Raw genomic sequence first — 16,911 nt, 5'->3', positions numbered from 1 at the left:
TGAGGACTGACAGATAACATCCTCAAAGAGCATGTCAGTCACTGAACAATCCCTGCATTGGTTTGATGGGATGTGGCACCTCTCAGCTCCAGCTACATGCAGCAGTAGCGGTCTCCATTTGCTGCAAGATGGTCCTAGCAGAGAATTTGTAGACTCACCACTAGCTCTGAACTCTAACCTGACACAGGAGCTTGAACTCGTGCTATTCCTATTAGGACTTCAGGGCTCGCTCCCCCAGTTCATCCTCCCATGACCAGCAGCAAGGGAAACTAAAGGAGCTCTAAAGGAGCTGCTGCTCCGCTCCTCTCAGATTCAGACCTTTCACTTCAAGAAAGGATGTCAATAGAGAAAGGGAGGAGGAGCCCCAAACACTCACACCTGCCCTGTTCTGTCCCCCTACCCTTTTGTTACTAAGGCCTAGAGGTTCCCAGGAAAAAGACTGAGGAGAATTTGCAAGACCTCCCTTTTCACACCCCCACCCTCATCATTCAGGGCACAAGGAAGAGTCCTTGAACATCTGGCCAGCATAATAGACTTTGAGCCTGCCCCTGTAGCCTGCTATGTCACTGAGCATGTACAAGGCTGCAAAACACAGGGAGAGATGGGAAAGGGAAGCAGGCAGGAACCTGGGCCAGAGCTTAGGGTAGGATACAGATCACTAAAGCCTTCCCTCTTGCAGTGGCAGATGAGGGAAGGCAGTCTGAACAGAGGCAGAAGAGTAATGAAAAAAAGGTAGAGGGTCAAGTGGAGAACGAGCAAAGGGAGTTTAATTCTAGCTGTCATCATGGGATGCGAGGGTAACAGGGAACATTCAGTGTCAGAGGCATCCCGTACTCAGGCATGGAAGTCCTGCTGTTAATGACCCAAACTCCTCCTGCCTTCCATGAGCACTAGGGACACAGAGAGGAAGGGAGCACTTCTCCAGCCAGACATTTGAATATAAGCAGAGGAGTCTGAACTAACAGCTCCCCAAGTCTCTATCTCACCCTTAACACAGTTGACAAGATCAAAACAGAATTCATTCTGTTAATCTCCCACTTAACGTGGATATAAGCCAAATGAAAGACACGCTGTTTAGACCTTATTGCCAGCACTCATTCCCCCATCCCAGCTCCTCTACCTGGAAGGAGAGGACAGGTCCTCTAGTAACTCTACATCAGGTACTGAGGCTCTCCCAGCTCCTGCAGCTCAAGCAGCTGCACAGTCTCTGATCAGCCAGCTTTTCTGTTCAAGACTCCTCCCTTTATGAGATCCTGGCAGAGGTGGTTCATTGGACAAGGGACTCTTACTAATACAAGAACGAGGCAGCAGTGCTAAGCTGCAGAGCAAAGTGATGGAGGATGGGGACACAATGACTCATGCATTGCAGGGAGAGCGCAAAACGTACCGTGGCTGCCAGTCCTCAGGGGTCACTGATAGTGATTCTGAAAGACAACATGAAATCAACATGGCAGTTCAGACAGTTCAAGGCAGAGGCCACACAGACTGTCAGGAAGGTGGAACAGAGATAGACATGCACTTGCACAGAGCCACATTCGCATGCCCCCCCTCCCAGAACACCACACGAGTGTGCACTGCTGGGTAGGGCTGCACTCAGTCATGCAGGACTTCGCACACGTTCACAGCCTCATCTTTACACGCTTCCAGAACCCTGCCGTGCACAAGGGTGTGCTCAGAGCCATTTCTCTCTTCACACACCACCAGCTGTTGCTCACTCTCCCACCCAGCTGGAGACACAACCCTATTCACACATCCAGAGATCCCAAATACATTCACACTTGCTCAGCCTGGAGCCTATCTAGGTCTCAGCACCAGGCAGCTGGGCACAGGTGGGTTGACTCGTCTCATTGAGAATTCGTATCTTCTGACCATATTAAGTGTTAGAGTTGAAACAGACAGCTTAGGAAAGAGGGAGGTAACATGCCATACTGAGCACCGAGTACTACCCAGAAGAGGGAAACAGGTGAAGATATTTAAAAGGTCGCTAATCATAACATCAGCTGCTTACACCTCCTGAATAACTCAAGTGATAAAAATGTGCAGTTATGTTTACAGTGATCCTGATTACTTGCATCTTTTTTCCCCCCTCACACATACCAAAGAACAGAATTCATTACTGCCTTCAGCAGATTTTTCCAGTGGTTAAGGCATTCTCATTTTAACTTTATTTCTCCTTTGAACTTGCCTGAGCTTTCACCTATAGCTTTTGTCAAAAAAAGTTTGAACTTAACACTAAGTATCTGGTGGGATACCTTCACAGTTTTCTCTCAGGTCAAATCTCCTAAACAGCCCAAATGAGCATACAGTCCTTCATTGCACAGACAGGACCTTCTATTATTTGTAACTTTCAGCTCCCAAATGTATGTATTAGTAATACATTAGTAATGTAGTAATTACTACAATTAGTAATATGGATTTCTGTAGTAGATTGAATAAACGCTAAGTGCAGAGGCAGGGTGGAAAGTCAGTCTGAAGAGTACTTCATTATATGCAGGAAGACCATCCCATATAAGAAAACGGACCATGTGGTGTTTGTATGTGAAAGCATGTCTATGCAACTGCGTTTATGAGAAAACTGGAGCAACACTTGTCTTTAAGTTCATCATCCATAAAATTAGATGCTCACACAAACTGGAGGCACAAACATACAGCTGAACTTCTACACAGGTATCAATGTGCACATGCACACTAAGTACACCCAGCCACCACCATGCACTTCCAGTTCACTACGTAGCACCAACTCCTAGAGCACAGCCCACTCATGCCATCTACAACGGCTTTATTTCTCTCACACACACAAGATAGTGTAGCCCAGTTAGCAAGGGAAAAGATGGGTATTAAAAAAGCAAAAGTGGAGATGGCATTCGTTCACCCATGGCAGAAGGACCCGAGTCCAAGTGCTAGCAGGGAACATTCTTATTCTATATACAGGAGAAGAAGAGAAAGAGTCCCTTGTCATTGGAAATTCTCCATTCATCAGTGAACTCAAATGACAAGCTGGTATCAGGATCCGGAGGAGTCTATGAACGACTGGAAGAATCAGAGAGGGGGATCAGAGAAAGAGCATGAGAACTTCTTCACTTCACAACTTCAGGAATTACTTTCTCAACTCCAGATCAGGGCAGTCAGTAGCATGCAATTCAACCTACTATTTCTCCTTCTGAAGCAAGGGATTGCTAAGTATAAAGCACTTTCTTCTGATGCTCCAGTGCAGTTCCCTACCTTTCCTTAAACCTTTCTATTTCGTGCAAATGGCAGAAAAGCCTGTAAAGTAGGCTACATCATTTCTTCAAAAAAGCCAATTCATTTCAGCCATTTGGGGGATCCTATCATGATGATCAGGTATATAGAATATTTTTCATGAGTGAAGAAATGAAACCATACAGAAGATGGAGACAGAACAAAGTTTAAGTATACTAAAAACAAAACCACAAAATAACACTGTATGGAAAATCAGGGTCACAAGAAGCAAGAGCCAAAAATACACAGCAAAAGCATGCTGACATCCATAGGTGCTACCTATGGCAGTACTGAGGCATGTGTGGACAGGTTACTGTGGGAGCTGCATCAAGGTATGTAGTGAGAACTGGGGCAGAGGCACCAAGAAAGTAAAACCATTTGCACACACCAGAGTCAGTAACTGATTTATCATCTCTTTGGATTCATCAGCCTCTGGGCTGGTTACAACCTGACAGAGAACACTTCTACAAACAGGCAGTGCCAAGTATGAGCTGGGGCACTACCACAGGGGTATATACCATCACCACCTATTGACAGGCTGGGTGTTTTCAAAGAACGTGGCAAAACTTCAGATATGTACCACCAGCACCCACTGAAGAGGACGCATTTTCCAAGAGGGAAATGTTCTTACAGACATGTATCACATGGTGGGGGTTCTGCTTATACTCATTCTATATTCTGCAATTGCCTCCTCTTTCTCACAGGGAGACCAAGTATCAACACCCATTCTTGGTTCTAGATTGTTTCCTAACTCCTCTTCAGGAAGATGTGCATGGCTGCATGGGGGATAACCACTTATGCAGAAATGTGTATGAAGTGACTGAACAGGAGAGGAATTAAGTTTCCTAATGGGAAAGCAAAGCTGTGTCATCTGAGCCCTTTAGCCTGGAAAACATTCAAGTTGTCTGCAGAAGCAACAAAAGTGTCTACAAAAAATTAATTTCCCTTCTAGTGACGACTGTCTCACAACAAAAAAGCACCTAAATATCCCAAATGAAGATCCCTGTATGTTGCCTTGAAAAACCCTCTATGCCAGGAGAAGAGGGGCAACTTCAGGCTTTGGGGAACCCTACACAGAGGGGAACTGTCTTGGAACATACACTGTCACTCTAGTCCCATGATTTTCTGGTGACCACCTTCTACTTGCAAGCAGAATTGTTGGTAAAATTGTTTTAATAAAGCTCTCAGGTACAGGGTCCTCTTCCCCCAACCACTGCATGCAGGTTGGTGCAGAGAAGAGGCTGCCCCTCTATTCCCATGAGCTGCCTTAGCATTACATCATCTGTACAATATCTGATGCTCCTGCTTATGGACCAAGTTCAAATAGCTGAAGACTGTACCCAAACCAAGAACTCCACTTGTCTGCTATGGCCCAGACAAAGTACCATCAAAACTGCAACCCAAATACTGCGCACATCTCACCTGCCTCAAAGCTGTGTTTCAGGACTTACCTGGGAACACCAGGAGGAGCACGATTAGGTCGAGAAGGAACCTGAGGAGGGGGCCCAAAGGGATCAGGAGAGGCACCTGGCCTGGAGGGCACAGGGGGTGCACCACCCAGCGTTGACCCACCAGCAGGAGGTGGCCCAGGAGCTGGGCCTCGAGACCCAGGTCTGGCTGGTGGCACAGCGGGAGCTCTCCTTTGCGGCGTGGGGCTGGACGTAGGAGACCTGGCAAACAGAGAAATTCAACTGCAACAACAGGCCTGGGACTCGTGTTTTACCACCAAGGTCCCCATATGCTGCCTTCAGTGCTCCTTCTTCAGTTGTGTGTCACTTTAAGCATTACCCTTGGCTCTCAAGAGCTGTGCCAGGTTTCAGTTACCTTCAAAGCTGCTTCAGGCCCCACCTAACCTATAGGTTTAGCAGCTTCCACATCTTCCATAAAGATATAGCAGCCCTACATAGCTTTCAAGGCATAGAAGCTTCCCAACACAAACACCCAGAACTCTTCATCCACAGGGAGAAGAGAGGAAGAGAAGGACTCCCTGTCTCAGTAGGAGGCCCCAGCTAGCCACTAAAGAGGCATCAGGCAGGTCTGTGGGGCTCTCCCCCTGAGCCTCTGGTACCTGCGTCCAGATGGTACGCTCTGCACCTGCAGCCAAGAGTCGTCCACCGGTGGGGGCATTGGGGTGCTGATAGTGCTGGTGTTGATGTCCCCGATGATGTTGAGGGCCTCTTTCAGGGCATGGTACATGCGCAGCATTTCGTCACGTCGCTGGGCCTGCTCTGCTGATTCCTCCATCAGTGTATTCTGGTCACCACAGGAATACAGGTTCGCCAGCAGCTCTGAGTGGATGAAGTCCTTGGTCTGCAGAGGAACAGAACAGAGGGAATCAGTTGCCACTATCTCCCAGAACACTCCATTCTGTCCCCCACCTCAACCTCCCTTCAAGCTGCCTTCAGTTTTTCATACCCTCCCCGCTTTTCCCCTTCCCTATGGCTTTCCACCTCTATCAACCAGTGGGATAAGTACATTGTTTATCATGAGGTGCATGATTGTCTTCGGCATGAGGTCTCTGATGGTTTTGTTGACAATTGCCATGTAGGAATCCACCAGATTCCTGATTGTTTCCACTTGTCTCTCCAGCTGAGGGTCCATGGAGTGCATGAAACTGTCTGATCCATTCTCCTCCGCTTCACTGGCCTGTGGAGAAAGGCAGAAACAAAGCAGTTCTTCAAATGCAACACAAAATTAGTTTTTCATGACAGTTCAGTGAGGACAAAGGGAAACATACAGGAAGAGCATGCAATAAGACTTACACTTGCATTTTGAGCTGTGATTGTCAGTGCACAGTTCAGCCTGTATACACTTCTCCAGCTCAGAGCTGAGGAATTTTAACAGTAAAGCTGCTCTTTTAGTGGAAAGTTACTACACAAAATGTAAAAGGCAACAGGGACTCCTGAATAATGTTCACAGGCTATGACTCTAGCGCATACTCAAAGCTATATTTTTACTTTTAGTGTTTACAGCTTCGTGGAAGGTTTTTCATCTGAGCTCAGCTTTCCATGCCCAGATTCAGTTCAGACCTAAGAATCGCTTACCATAAATTAAGCCTTACAGGCTCTCCAATGTACTTCATCCTTACCCTCATTATACAATGAGGAAACTTATCTGGAGAGGTAAAATAACTGCTCAGACTGCAAGTAGGAGGTGGAATAACCTAGGAAACCTTCCAGATCACTAACTGCAAATTCTGCATCACAGTTCCAAGCATCTCTTCTTCCACACAAAGCAGAAGAATCTTGCCCTGTCTGCCTGAAATCCACTGTTTAGATTTCTGTAAGGTAAAACCCAGAGCATGCTGTTTGACAGTAGGCAATTGCCAAAGCTCATCCATTTGAGATCAATTTCAAAGTAACAGACCATGAAAGTCTTTGCTGCCTTTTTCAATGCTTATTTAAAAACTTGATTTTTAAGGAAAAAATCACAGTATCACAGATTTCTAGGTTGGAAGAGACCTCAAGATCATTGAGTCCAACCTCCGACCTAACACTAAGTATTCCACTAAACCATATCACTAAGCTCTACATCTAAACGTCTTTTAAAGACCTCCAGGGATGGTGACTCCACCACCTCCCTGGGCAGCCCGTTCCAATGCTTAATAACCCTTTCGGTAAAGAAGTACTTCCTAACATCCAACCTAAAACTCCCCTGTCGCAACTTTCGCCCATTCCCCCTCGTCCTGTCACCAGGCACGTGGGAGAACAGACCAACCCCCACCTCGCTACAGCCTCCTTTAAGGTACCTATAGAGAGCGATGAGGTCGCCCCTGAGCCTCCTCTTCTCCAGGCTGAACAATCCCAGCTCCCTCAGCTGCTCCTCATAAGACTTGTTCTCCAGACCCCTCACCAGCTTCGTTGCCCTTCTCTGGACTCTCTCGAGCACCTCCATGTCCTTCCTGTAGCGAGGGGCCCAAAACTGAACACAGTACTCGAGGTGCGGCCTCACCAGAGCCGAGTACAGGGGCACAATCACTTCCCTAGACCTGCTGGCCACACTGCTTCTTATGCAGGCCAGGATGCTGTTGGCCTTCTTGGCCACCTGGGCACACTGCTGGCTCATATTCAGCCGACTATCAACCAATACTCCCAGGTCCTTCTCGGCCAGGCAGCTTTCCAGCCACTCATCTCCCAGCCTGTAGCTCTGCTTGGGGTTGTTGCGTCCCAGGTGCAGGACCCGGCACTTGGCCTTGTTGAACTTCATGCAGTTGGCCTCAGCCCATCGCTCCAGCCTATCCAGATCCTCCTGCAGAGCCTTCCTGCCCTCGAGCAGATCGACACACGCACCTAACTTGGTGTCATCTGCAAACTTACTGAGGGTGCACTGGACGCCCTCATCCAGATCATCGATAAAGATATTAAAGAGGACCGGCCCCAGTACCGAGCCCTGGGGGACTCCACTAGTGACCAGCCTCCAACCAGATTTGACTCCATTCACCACAACTCTCTGGGCCCGGCTATCCAGCCAGTTTCTAACCCAGCGAAGCGTACGCCAGTCCAAGCCCCGAGCAGCCAGTTTCTTGAGGAGAAATCTCTTAAACCATTCCAGGCTGACTGATTTGCAGCAGTGTAGGAAATTGCTTATCAGCTTTTGCTTCAGGGAACAAAATATATGAGAAAGGGCAAATTCCTTTGAGCATCTGAGCTTTTCTGAGGAAGATCTTATATAACGAATAAATGGAAAGCGTTAGTAAGAAACATGAGGTAAAGGAAGTGGAAGTCAAACAAGATGACTCAAAAAGAGGGTCAAAAAAGATTTTCACCAAGATTCAGAAATCATACAAAAAGAGAAATAAAAAGAAAAAAGGAAAACTCAAACCAAAACCAGAAACAAACAGCAGGATCCAACATAAAGTACAAAGAGAAGAAAAATGCCTCTTGGGACATTGTGACAAAAGGAAAAAAAAAAAAAACTATCCAGTGAGAGCCCCAGGGGACAACACAGAGAGGGTCACTTACTTTGTCCTTGTCCTGGCAGGCCAGTTTGAGCACACATGAAAAAAATAAAATAAAAAAGGACAAAAATGAAAAAAGATTTTTAGCTGGTCTTAGAACTTAGAGAAAATCTTAATTTAGCACTGAGCAGACAAAACCAATCCCACTAAAAATGTATAAACACTTAAGTTACTCTGGAAGAAGAACAAGTGAATTGCTTAGCTAAAATGAAAATCAGAATGGAATGCTCTGCAAAGGAAATAGTGTTATCAGCAGTACAGTGCAATTTATACTTACCTACTATAGTTACTTTTTATTCTTTACATAAGGTTTTGAGACTGTCAAAATAGAGATCAGCGTTCCTACACCAAGCCACTCCATGTGCTCACCAATAGGTGGCACACATCCTTTATGAGTGTATGTTTAAGAGGACCAGTCTGGTCCTAAGTCGATTTGAAGTCACATCACTGCTAAGGCCCAGAGCCCCTAATCTTTATTTATTTTTAAAATATCATATCAATTTGTCAGGAAATGCATTAAGGCAGAAATACAATCTTCAAGTGTAACAGGAAGGATGCATGCAAGAAGTCTATTGGAAGCAACAAATACAAACAGATAAGCAATTATCACTTTTCTAATGGGAAAAGTATTTATAGCAGCAGCTTCTCACACTGAGAAACAGGAAAGCTTTGAACAGGAACTCGTGCCATAGTTCTCTTTTAAAGGAGAACAGAATGCTGACAGCAAGTGCTGCAGAACAAGGCTATGGGAAGAGAAGAAAAAAAGAAAATCTCTTCCTAATTGGGAAAGGCAAGGAATGGGCAAACTATAAGAAAGTTGTGAAGCTCCTAACAATGCCATACAACAGATGGTACTGAGAAGCAATGGTACCTTGGCTCAGCAGACACATACCACTTAGTAGTCAGGTAGTTAAGCATCCTTGTACTGGGGACTTATTGCCCGCAGAACAGGAGAGCTAGGAGGGCTCATCAAGGTAGCCTTTGATTACTTTGCCACCCCTCTGAGGTTGCCAGTTACTATATCCCAAGCTTCCTTAAAGGAAGCACTAGCACATATCAAAAATTTAGATTTGTTCTAAGATATCCCCAGCTCAGGAAAGTGACACAACCTTCATAGACTTATTTTTAACATAAGAGTATGCAGCTATCCTTAAGATACATACTGTGTTCCTTTCCACCCCATTATTATTGCTTTAACTTACCCCAACGCGTTCTGGGTAGACCCCTGCACGAAGGAAGGAAGCCTTCCAGCTATCCACTTCCTCCTGGGTCTCACAAGCCAGCTCCAGCTGCCGGTAATCCTTGTAAACATTCCTGAGAGGAAGACAAACGTTTTACTCTTATCCACTGCAAAACAAACTGTTGCCCATATTTGACAAAAGTGTCAAATGACTAGGGTATTTTCCCATCATTTTCAGGCAGATTACTTAGTCCCTTGCTAACATCCTTGTGATGTCCTTACAGAGGGACCAGGAAATGAATTTTTCATGAACAAGCCTGCCCCCATGTCAGTTACCCCCTCAAACCTCTGGTCTTACCCTAAAAAGCTCCAGTTTCAACAGGGACTGAAAGATAATCCCTTTTCGATTTTGCTCACTACTGGACTTCTTCAATCAACCCGTTTCCCTTTATCTGTTATGGATTTCCCTACTCGCTCACTAAAAACAGTAATGTTTGATAATAAATACTCCAACCATGGCCACACAGCCACAATAAATAGCTGAAGCTCACAGTGCAGACCACAAACTGGTGAATGAATTGGTGAACAGTTCTAAGATCAGAAGAAATGAAGCTATACTTCTCTTTAAAAGTCACCTATCTCCTCAACAATTATCCTTAAAGGACAGCCACCAAAGGAGGATGTGTGTATCAATCGTTTGGTGTGTTGAGGTGTGAGCTTACCTCTGTTCAGTGTTGAAGAGAGCAAAGATGTGTTTGCTGGACATGAATCCCTTCTCAACATCTCGCAGTTTCAGGTTATCCACTGGCAACATATACTTCTTCTCCTTCTCCTGAAAAAGGGGATCAGTAACAAGTCACTCGCAGCGCCAGGTGAATCCTCTGTTCAGTCAGCAGAGAGGAGGCCGTCAGCAATGCAGGCCCCACGCCACCAGGGAGGCACTGGGAAGCATTCCCAGCACAGGCTGGGCACAGCAGACAAGTTTTCCTGCTACCCTTCAGTCATTCAGATAGAACTGCACACATCCACCACACAAAAAGCCTCACCCTGACCAGAGCTCCCTCAGCCTCACTTACCAACACTGAAAAGCCAGCCAAAGAGCTCCTCAATCCATGACACTGCACCAAGAGTAGCATGCTTCAAGCCCCATCCCCTCCACCTCCCAAAGCTACTGGTAAGAAAATGCTTGGTCTTGGAGCACCATTTCCCTATGTCCCCTCACAAATAGACCTCCCATACTTTGCTGCAGCATCTCATCAGGGACCATCAGCACTGGGGACACGCTAGTCCCATTCCAAAGACTCACGAGCAGGATACTGCTTGCTCTGTTTTACACCACAATTGTTCAGCAAGAATGGCTCTCAGCATGAGACCTCTTACCACACCCGGTCAGTCATATGCAGCCTTCACAGCCCCACTGTTGCCATCTCAGTATTTCTTTTTTTTTTTTTTTAAGTCACTAAAAACCTGTGTTCAGGTTCAAGAAAAGCCAGGCATGTGATAGAGAAGCTGTTTTGACACACGTTAGGGACTATATCAGCTTAAACTCATCTCTTTAGAGAAAGTGACTTATTTCATCCTGTCACTGTCCTACACTTTAAAAGGGTTCACAGTACCCAGTACAGTATTATTTAAGCAATAATAAATACACATCAAAAGAGCAAAGAGTAAGTCTGACTCCAATAAAGGATACTGTAAGGCTACCTGAAGGCCTGTGTTGAGAAAGTCAAGTAATTGCACTCATTAACAAAAATCTCACGCACTGAATAGTTAAAAGCTTAAGTAATATGGGAACTTTACTGCCTGGTGACTGTTAAAAGCCACAGCCTAAAGCTGTCAGACTGGTCACCTAGATTTTTAAAGGGACCCATTTTTCAGAGTAACAGCACCTATGAGCTTCCTGTACCAGTTCCTACAAGGTATCTCCAGCTAGGAATAGAACAAGGCATCCAAAAGACAAACAGCATTTTCAGTCCTAGGTATCATCTTTTAAAGAAAGAAACTTGATCATCTTAATTTTGATACTTGCATTCAGAAGCAAAGTCAAAGTTTCAAATCTGAATCTACAGCAGATTAACATAGGAACTTTGGTTTAAGGTCCTCATTTTGAGCATCCTGTTCCTATAGCTAGATACTATACACCAAAATAACAAGAGGGGGAGCCATCACACTGGTCTCCAAAAGGCAGAACACAGCTATCCAAGACTCAAAAAGAAACAGACCATACTTGTCTGTGCAGCATGCATGTGTGACTGTTCGCTTGTGAGCATCTAGGGTCTGTAGACCCTTCTTGATTGGAAACAAGAAAACATGATTGCTCTCATGGGAAACGAGAGCAAAAAGCAAGATTGTCAGTGAGCAGAGACCCTAAAGATCCTAAAGATCCAGCTAGAAGACAAGGGCGGTGCAGAGCAGCAGGTAAGGGTGACAAAGCTGCTGAGCTCAAACACACTAGAGTAAGACCAGCCTAATGCCCTCCTAAATTTCAGTTAAATCAACTTAAGTTTGTTAAGAATACCAGATGTGACACAGTTCAGACAAGTCCCAAAGATTAAATATCCCAGGAACAAGTGACATCTAAGAAACAGAAGAGATCACTTGGGTAGCTGCTAAACTCTCCACTCCCTCCCACAAGATATATTGGGCTTTAAAGGGGGAAAGCTACTCCAGGCAAGTTCCCCTGGATTTATGAATATTAACAGTGCTAACTGGAGATAGGCAAGCATTTTTGTGATGAGACATCTGTCATCCAGGTGCTGGTCTCAGAGCCACACAGATCACTTTGGGTTCTATAAGTGAAACAGCTTCCAGCTTTCTACTACCTTCAGTAATTATTACGCTAGGTTAGGTTGAACTAGTGACCTAGAAGTGAAGTACACTAACTGCTGACTCCCTAGGCATGACGAGCCCATCCCATTGCGGTCTCACTTAACTGGAACTCCCTACATCGACCAGAGCCTGACTTAGTCAAAAAATAACCGACAAGAACGCTGTCTGGGAAAAGTCATTCTGTAGCATTAGAACCACATTATTGCTAAATTTCTATGGAATGAAGTCATTCTTCAGGGATAAGAAATAATCAAATAGTAAGGGAATCCCACGTCCTGATATAGAAATGCATGCTCTTTGCCAGAGTTTCAACTTTCACCCCTTCTAAGCTCTCGTATAAATGCTGCTACACGATCAAGACAACGCTGTCTCTACGTGCTGGTCTTTCCATGCACCAGAGGAAAGACCCATCTAACTGCTTGCCAGCATGAAACTTTAGTTCTCTGGCTCCAAGGTAGAAAAAAAGCAATCAAATTGGAGGGCACTGCTGCAAAGCAACAACCCCCCAACCCACATATATTGCAGGGCAATGCACACAGCGTAACGAGCCCCTGCTGCTCTCCATCTCCCCACACCTCCCCCCTTTAAGTCCTGTTCACCCCCCCCAAGTCTTTCCAGCTTCTCAGTTTTCAGTCCAGCCTGTTTTATATCAACACTCTGACTTCATTTCCTGAATGTAGAGACAGGAAAATGAGGAACAAGCTGCCAAGGGCTGAGCCTCTCAGAACTTTGGCTGAGCCTTCTGCCCATATGTTAGCAATCCGGCAGTATGTGCTGTGGCTGAATAGCATCCTGGCCAAGGGGGGGAAAGGGCTTCTCTTTCTAGCTTTCCAGACTTAGAGGGGGAGAGAAAGAGCCAACACACATTGAAATGGGAAAGACAGTTTGTGAAATACTGTATTGAAAGCTCTTGCCTGATCAAGAGGCTTACTTTTCTCTTATCTCCCCTCACCTATAAGAGGAAAAAAGAAAAACTCTCAGCAGCATAATATAGGTTCTGTAAGATGTGCACATGGGCTGCACGTTAATCCGTATGACCAAGGAGAGGTAGCGAAATTGTAGAAGCACTCAGTCTGACTGCAGGAAGCAGAACAAGGATGCTCAGTGTTGGCTAGGGAATGTCGCAGACACAGGGCTAGCTATCCCTGCTTGGTGCTGCTGTGCCTAACCAAGTCACACCACTTGCATGGAGAACTGCAGGAAGATGACTGCAAGCTACTCGCTCAGGCAGGATACATGCCAGAGGATTGCTCCCCACCCCCAGCATAGCGCAGAGACAGCCATATGGCTCTGTACTTCACATCTACCAGCACAGAAGAAAATTCACATGGCCAGGAAGGAGACCAGGGCCCATTAGCCATTTGCAATTGTGGAGCGTGAAGCACAGCGGGGGGGGAGAGGGAGAGGAGAATGCTGCAGTTGCAACCTGATGATCTTGCACATCTTATCGTGACTGACTCCAAGATACTGGTTCTGGCCAGAGATGGAAACTGTTTGTACTATCATCTGAATAGCTGTTGCCATCTTGTATATAATAACCTAGCAGAAACTCACAAGACTCAGCAGGCAGCAAGCCAGCCTGACTCAAAGCATTTCCTCCATTCAATCGGACAGTCTCAATAGCAAGTTACATTTTCCTGCTCTTGGATACATGTGAACTGAAGCTGACAGATGCATGTGTGGGCTCCTCTAAGGTTGGAAATTGGCACTTACAGTACAAGAAAGTAATTGGCAGAATTATTAGGTCTCATTGCATTCAGAGCACAAGAACTAATTAAAGATTTCCCTGTAGCTGTTATGACAAACGCCTCTTCTTGCACAGAGGCAAGGGTCTACAGATATGGGAGAAGCACTGTCATTGTTTTAATTGTTGGCTATGTGAAATTAGAAACAATTCATCTTACTCAAACCTCTTAATCTCCCTTCCTTGTTGTAAGATGTAGAGTTCCATGAGTAAACAAACCTGCCCCAGAGATGACTGGAATTTCAGTCAAGTTCTTTACAGCATTTTGGGATCTCCTGTAATAATATTCAAATGGAAAAAATATTAACATCATAATTAAGAACAAACATACTGCATGGATACATGCCCACTACACAATTGCTAGGAATAAGTGTCTGTCTAGCAAACAGACTGAATTATCTGAAAACAAGTTAGCTGAACATTTTAAGTTGAACACCTCCAAGCGAGATGCTATCAAGCACTCAATTTCTTGTTTTTACAAGAAAGATACACAAGATTTTTTTTTTTTTTTTTTTTTTTTTTTTTTTTTTTTGCTAAGGAAGATACACACTGAATTCCTGAGCTGCACTTCTTTCAGTAAGCCCCAGTCACCCATACCATACAAGGTCATCTTTCCAAAACTCAGCCCACCTGTATCACTTTTACCTCAGAACATAATTTACCGGACACCGATCACTAATCCAAGCTGCAAAGCAGCTGTAATGGCTTGTTTACATAGGAAAGCAACGTGGGTTTAAGTTAAACAACACACCCTAAGATTTTAAGCTGATTTAGTTTGAAAGCTCTGTAGACATTATGCCTGGACTCATGATTAATCACAACCATTACTGCTGGCTTAGAGAGCACAGCACTGGTAATCAGCCGCACTCATGCTCCTCACCTGCTCAAAAAGTACAGGATGAGACATCAGCTGAAGTGATGTGCAGACTGAAACATGCAGTTTAGTGCATGGCGGCCACGACCAGCTGCCTGCGCCCCTAGGAAGCCGTCAGAGGGTGGACTAGGAAATGCATGCAGAAACTGAGTAGCTTAAGAACCAGAGAGGCTTCAAAGCCCCAGACCTCCACCTTCGTGACCTCTAAGGTCACAGCAGTGCCCGCCAGCCTCTGCAAAGGACAATGCACTTCCTCCCATGCCTGCTCCTGTGCCAGGGCAGAGATGAACCCTCCCCAAGTATTTGACTTGGTTTGATCAGCAAAGCACAACACATGCAATGTTGTGCCCCTCCAGGAAAAGCAGCCTTGGCTGTCCTTCCCCAGCACATGGTTAGGGCCAAAGTAGGAGCTGTGGGTGTTCAGATTTGTGGCTAGAAATCTCAACTGTCCACCAGCGTGCACAGAAGAAAAGGCAGCCCTGGAAGGGAGACGTGCGGCACACATAAAGCCCTCTTTATCCCTGCAGCACCAGGGAGAGAGGGAGCAAACCGCACAGGCTGGGGAACATCTGGAATCGTTACATGGGAGCCAAGCGGCACAGAAAGAGGCGGCATTCCTCAAGTTTCCATGCGAGGTAGGGAACCTTCCTTTCCCCCGCGCAACCTTATCCGCCAGCCGGCTCACTTCCTGCCAACCTCCGGCCTTCCCAGCAGCCAGCAAGCTCCTCCCTCGAGTCTAGTTAGCTTTCCACTGCCACGTCAATTGAGGCAGAAGGACAGAAGGGAAGCAAGAAGGGAGGGAGCGAAAACTACAAGAGGGAGGGAGGCTCGGCAATGCCAGACGTGGTGGGGGGAGAAAGACGGGGTATGGATTGCTGCTGCAGTAGCTGGAGGCGAGCTGCAAAAGGCAACTGGCCAAGGTGGGTCAAAGGACCCTTTTGAGGGCTTGGAAGCAAAGGCTGATCTTGCTTGAGCTTTACTCCGGACTCCAGGCAAAGGGGTTGATCTACAGGACAGGGCTGGGCAGGAGGAGATGGTGCATGGGGCCTGGGAGTCCTCCCAACCAGCTTCACTAACTCTTGTGCCAGATATATTAGGGGGAGAAGAGGGGTTGAATGAAGCAACAAATTCTGCACACCTAGGTGGCAGCCAAAACTTCACGTTTCCTCCACGAACTGCAGTAATTGAATTTTTTTTTCCTCCTCTTTCTAAAAAAGGTGCAGCAAACCCCAGGTGGAAACCAGGTACCAGCCTTCTGACACCGGCACTGCAAGAAGGGGCTTGGAAGCTTGCTCTGAATTGGAAACACGCAGGGAGCAACATCTCTTCTCAGCTGCCAGAAGAGGATGCTTCTTCAGTCAGGACTTGGACCTTCTTTCACCCCATCTCTGCCCCCCAAAGCCCCATCCCAAAGGCAGGGAGGGGAAGGACTAATGAGCTGCTGAGAGCCGGAGAGCAGACCACAGAGGCTCCACTCCGTCTGCCCAGTGTTCAGACTACCTGTTCAGGACTACGAGATTGTACAGTAGTCTGCACATTGGTTAGGCTGTGCTGGGATACACCACACACTGCCAGTGCTGCACGGGGACGGCAACACCTGCACGGCAGAGGGACATGCTTGGAGAGGGTGGTGGGCTGCGGGAACAGCTGCATGCAAAGTTCATCCATCCCCCAGCCTGGGAGGATAACACCCTTTGAAGCCATGCTTGATCACTTTTACCTGCCTCTTCACCAGCCTACTCACATCCTTCTTATTCCTTCTCCCTCCTTCACCCCCCTTCTTTCAGCTTCATGCACTTGTCCCAGGGGTGGCTGCATTCAGGATTGCTTGTGTTTTACATAACAAGCTTCGCCATAAAATACAGAGATAAACCTAAGGGCCTGGTGGAATTACAACTGCATTGCACTTTGCTACCTGAGAAGGCATGATCAAACAGAGAAAGATGTCTGGAGAGAGGGGATTTCACATCTTAAAGAATGTTGGTCATTTACAAAAGAAAAAGGATTGAGAGTTGGAGGTTTGGATGTTCTGGAAGTTGTTTGCTTTGATGTTTGTCTGGAAAAGAAAAGAAACAGTGAGTGAAAGC

General features: G+C 46.1%; 1 protein-coding gene across 32 annotated transcripts in view; it reads right to left on the bottom strand.

Moving 5' to 3' along the window:
- The window catches only part of DNM1 (dynamin 1), a 69,334-nt gene that overhangs the window by 4,887 nt on the left and 47,536 nt on the right, over window positions 1–16,911 (bottom strand). For 7 of the 32 annotated variants that reach the window (XM_080562433.1, XM_080562435.1, XM_080562428.1 and 4 more), the window contains 6 exons: window positions 10,100–10,209; window positions 9,400–9,511; window positions 8,202–8,213; window positions 5,716–5,886; window positions 5,309–5,550; window positions 4,692–4,910 (listed from right to left, as the gene is read on the bottom strand). In XM_080562433.1, the coding sequence (XP_080418559.1) occupies window positions 4,692–4,910; window positions 5,309–5,550; window positions 5,716–5,886; window positions 8,202–8,213; window positions 9,400–9,511; window positions 10,100–10,209 (866 nt within the window). Of the gene's footprint in view, window positions 1–1,387; window positions 1,425–2,872; window positions 3,031–4,691; window positions 4,911–5,308; window positions 5,551–5,715; window positions 5,887–8,201; window positions 8,214–9,389; window positions 9,512–10,099; window positions 10,210–16,911 lie in introns of those variants that run through there. The other 25 variants (XM_080562419.1, XM_080562420.1, XM_080562429.1 and 22 more) reach the window with 10 other exon arrangements.

This window comes from Anser brachyrhynchus, assembly GCF_964034855.1.
Source record: "Anser brachyrhynchus genome assembly, chromosome: 19".
In the NCBI taxonomy this organism is placed as follows: Eukaryota; Metazoa; Chordata; class Aves; order Anseriformes; family Anatidae; genus Anser; species Anser brachyrhynchus.
The sequence above is the reverse complement of the archived record's forward strand: the minus strand, read 5'-3'. Positions and strand labels throughout refer to the sequence as shown.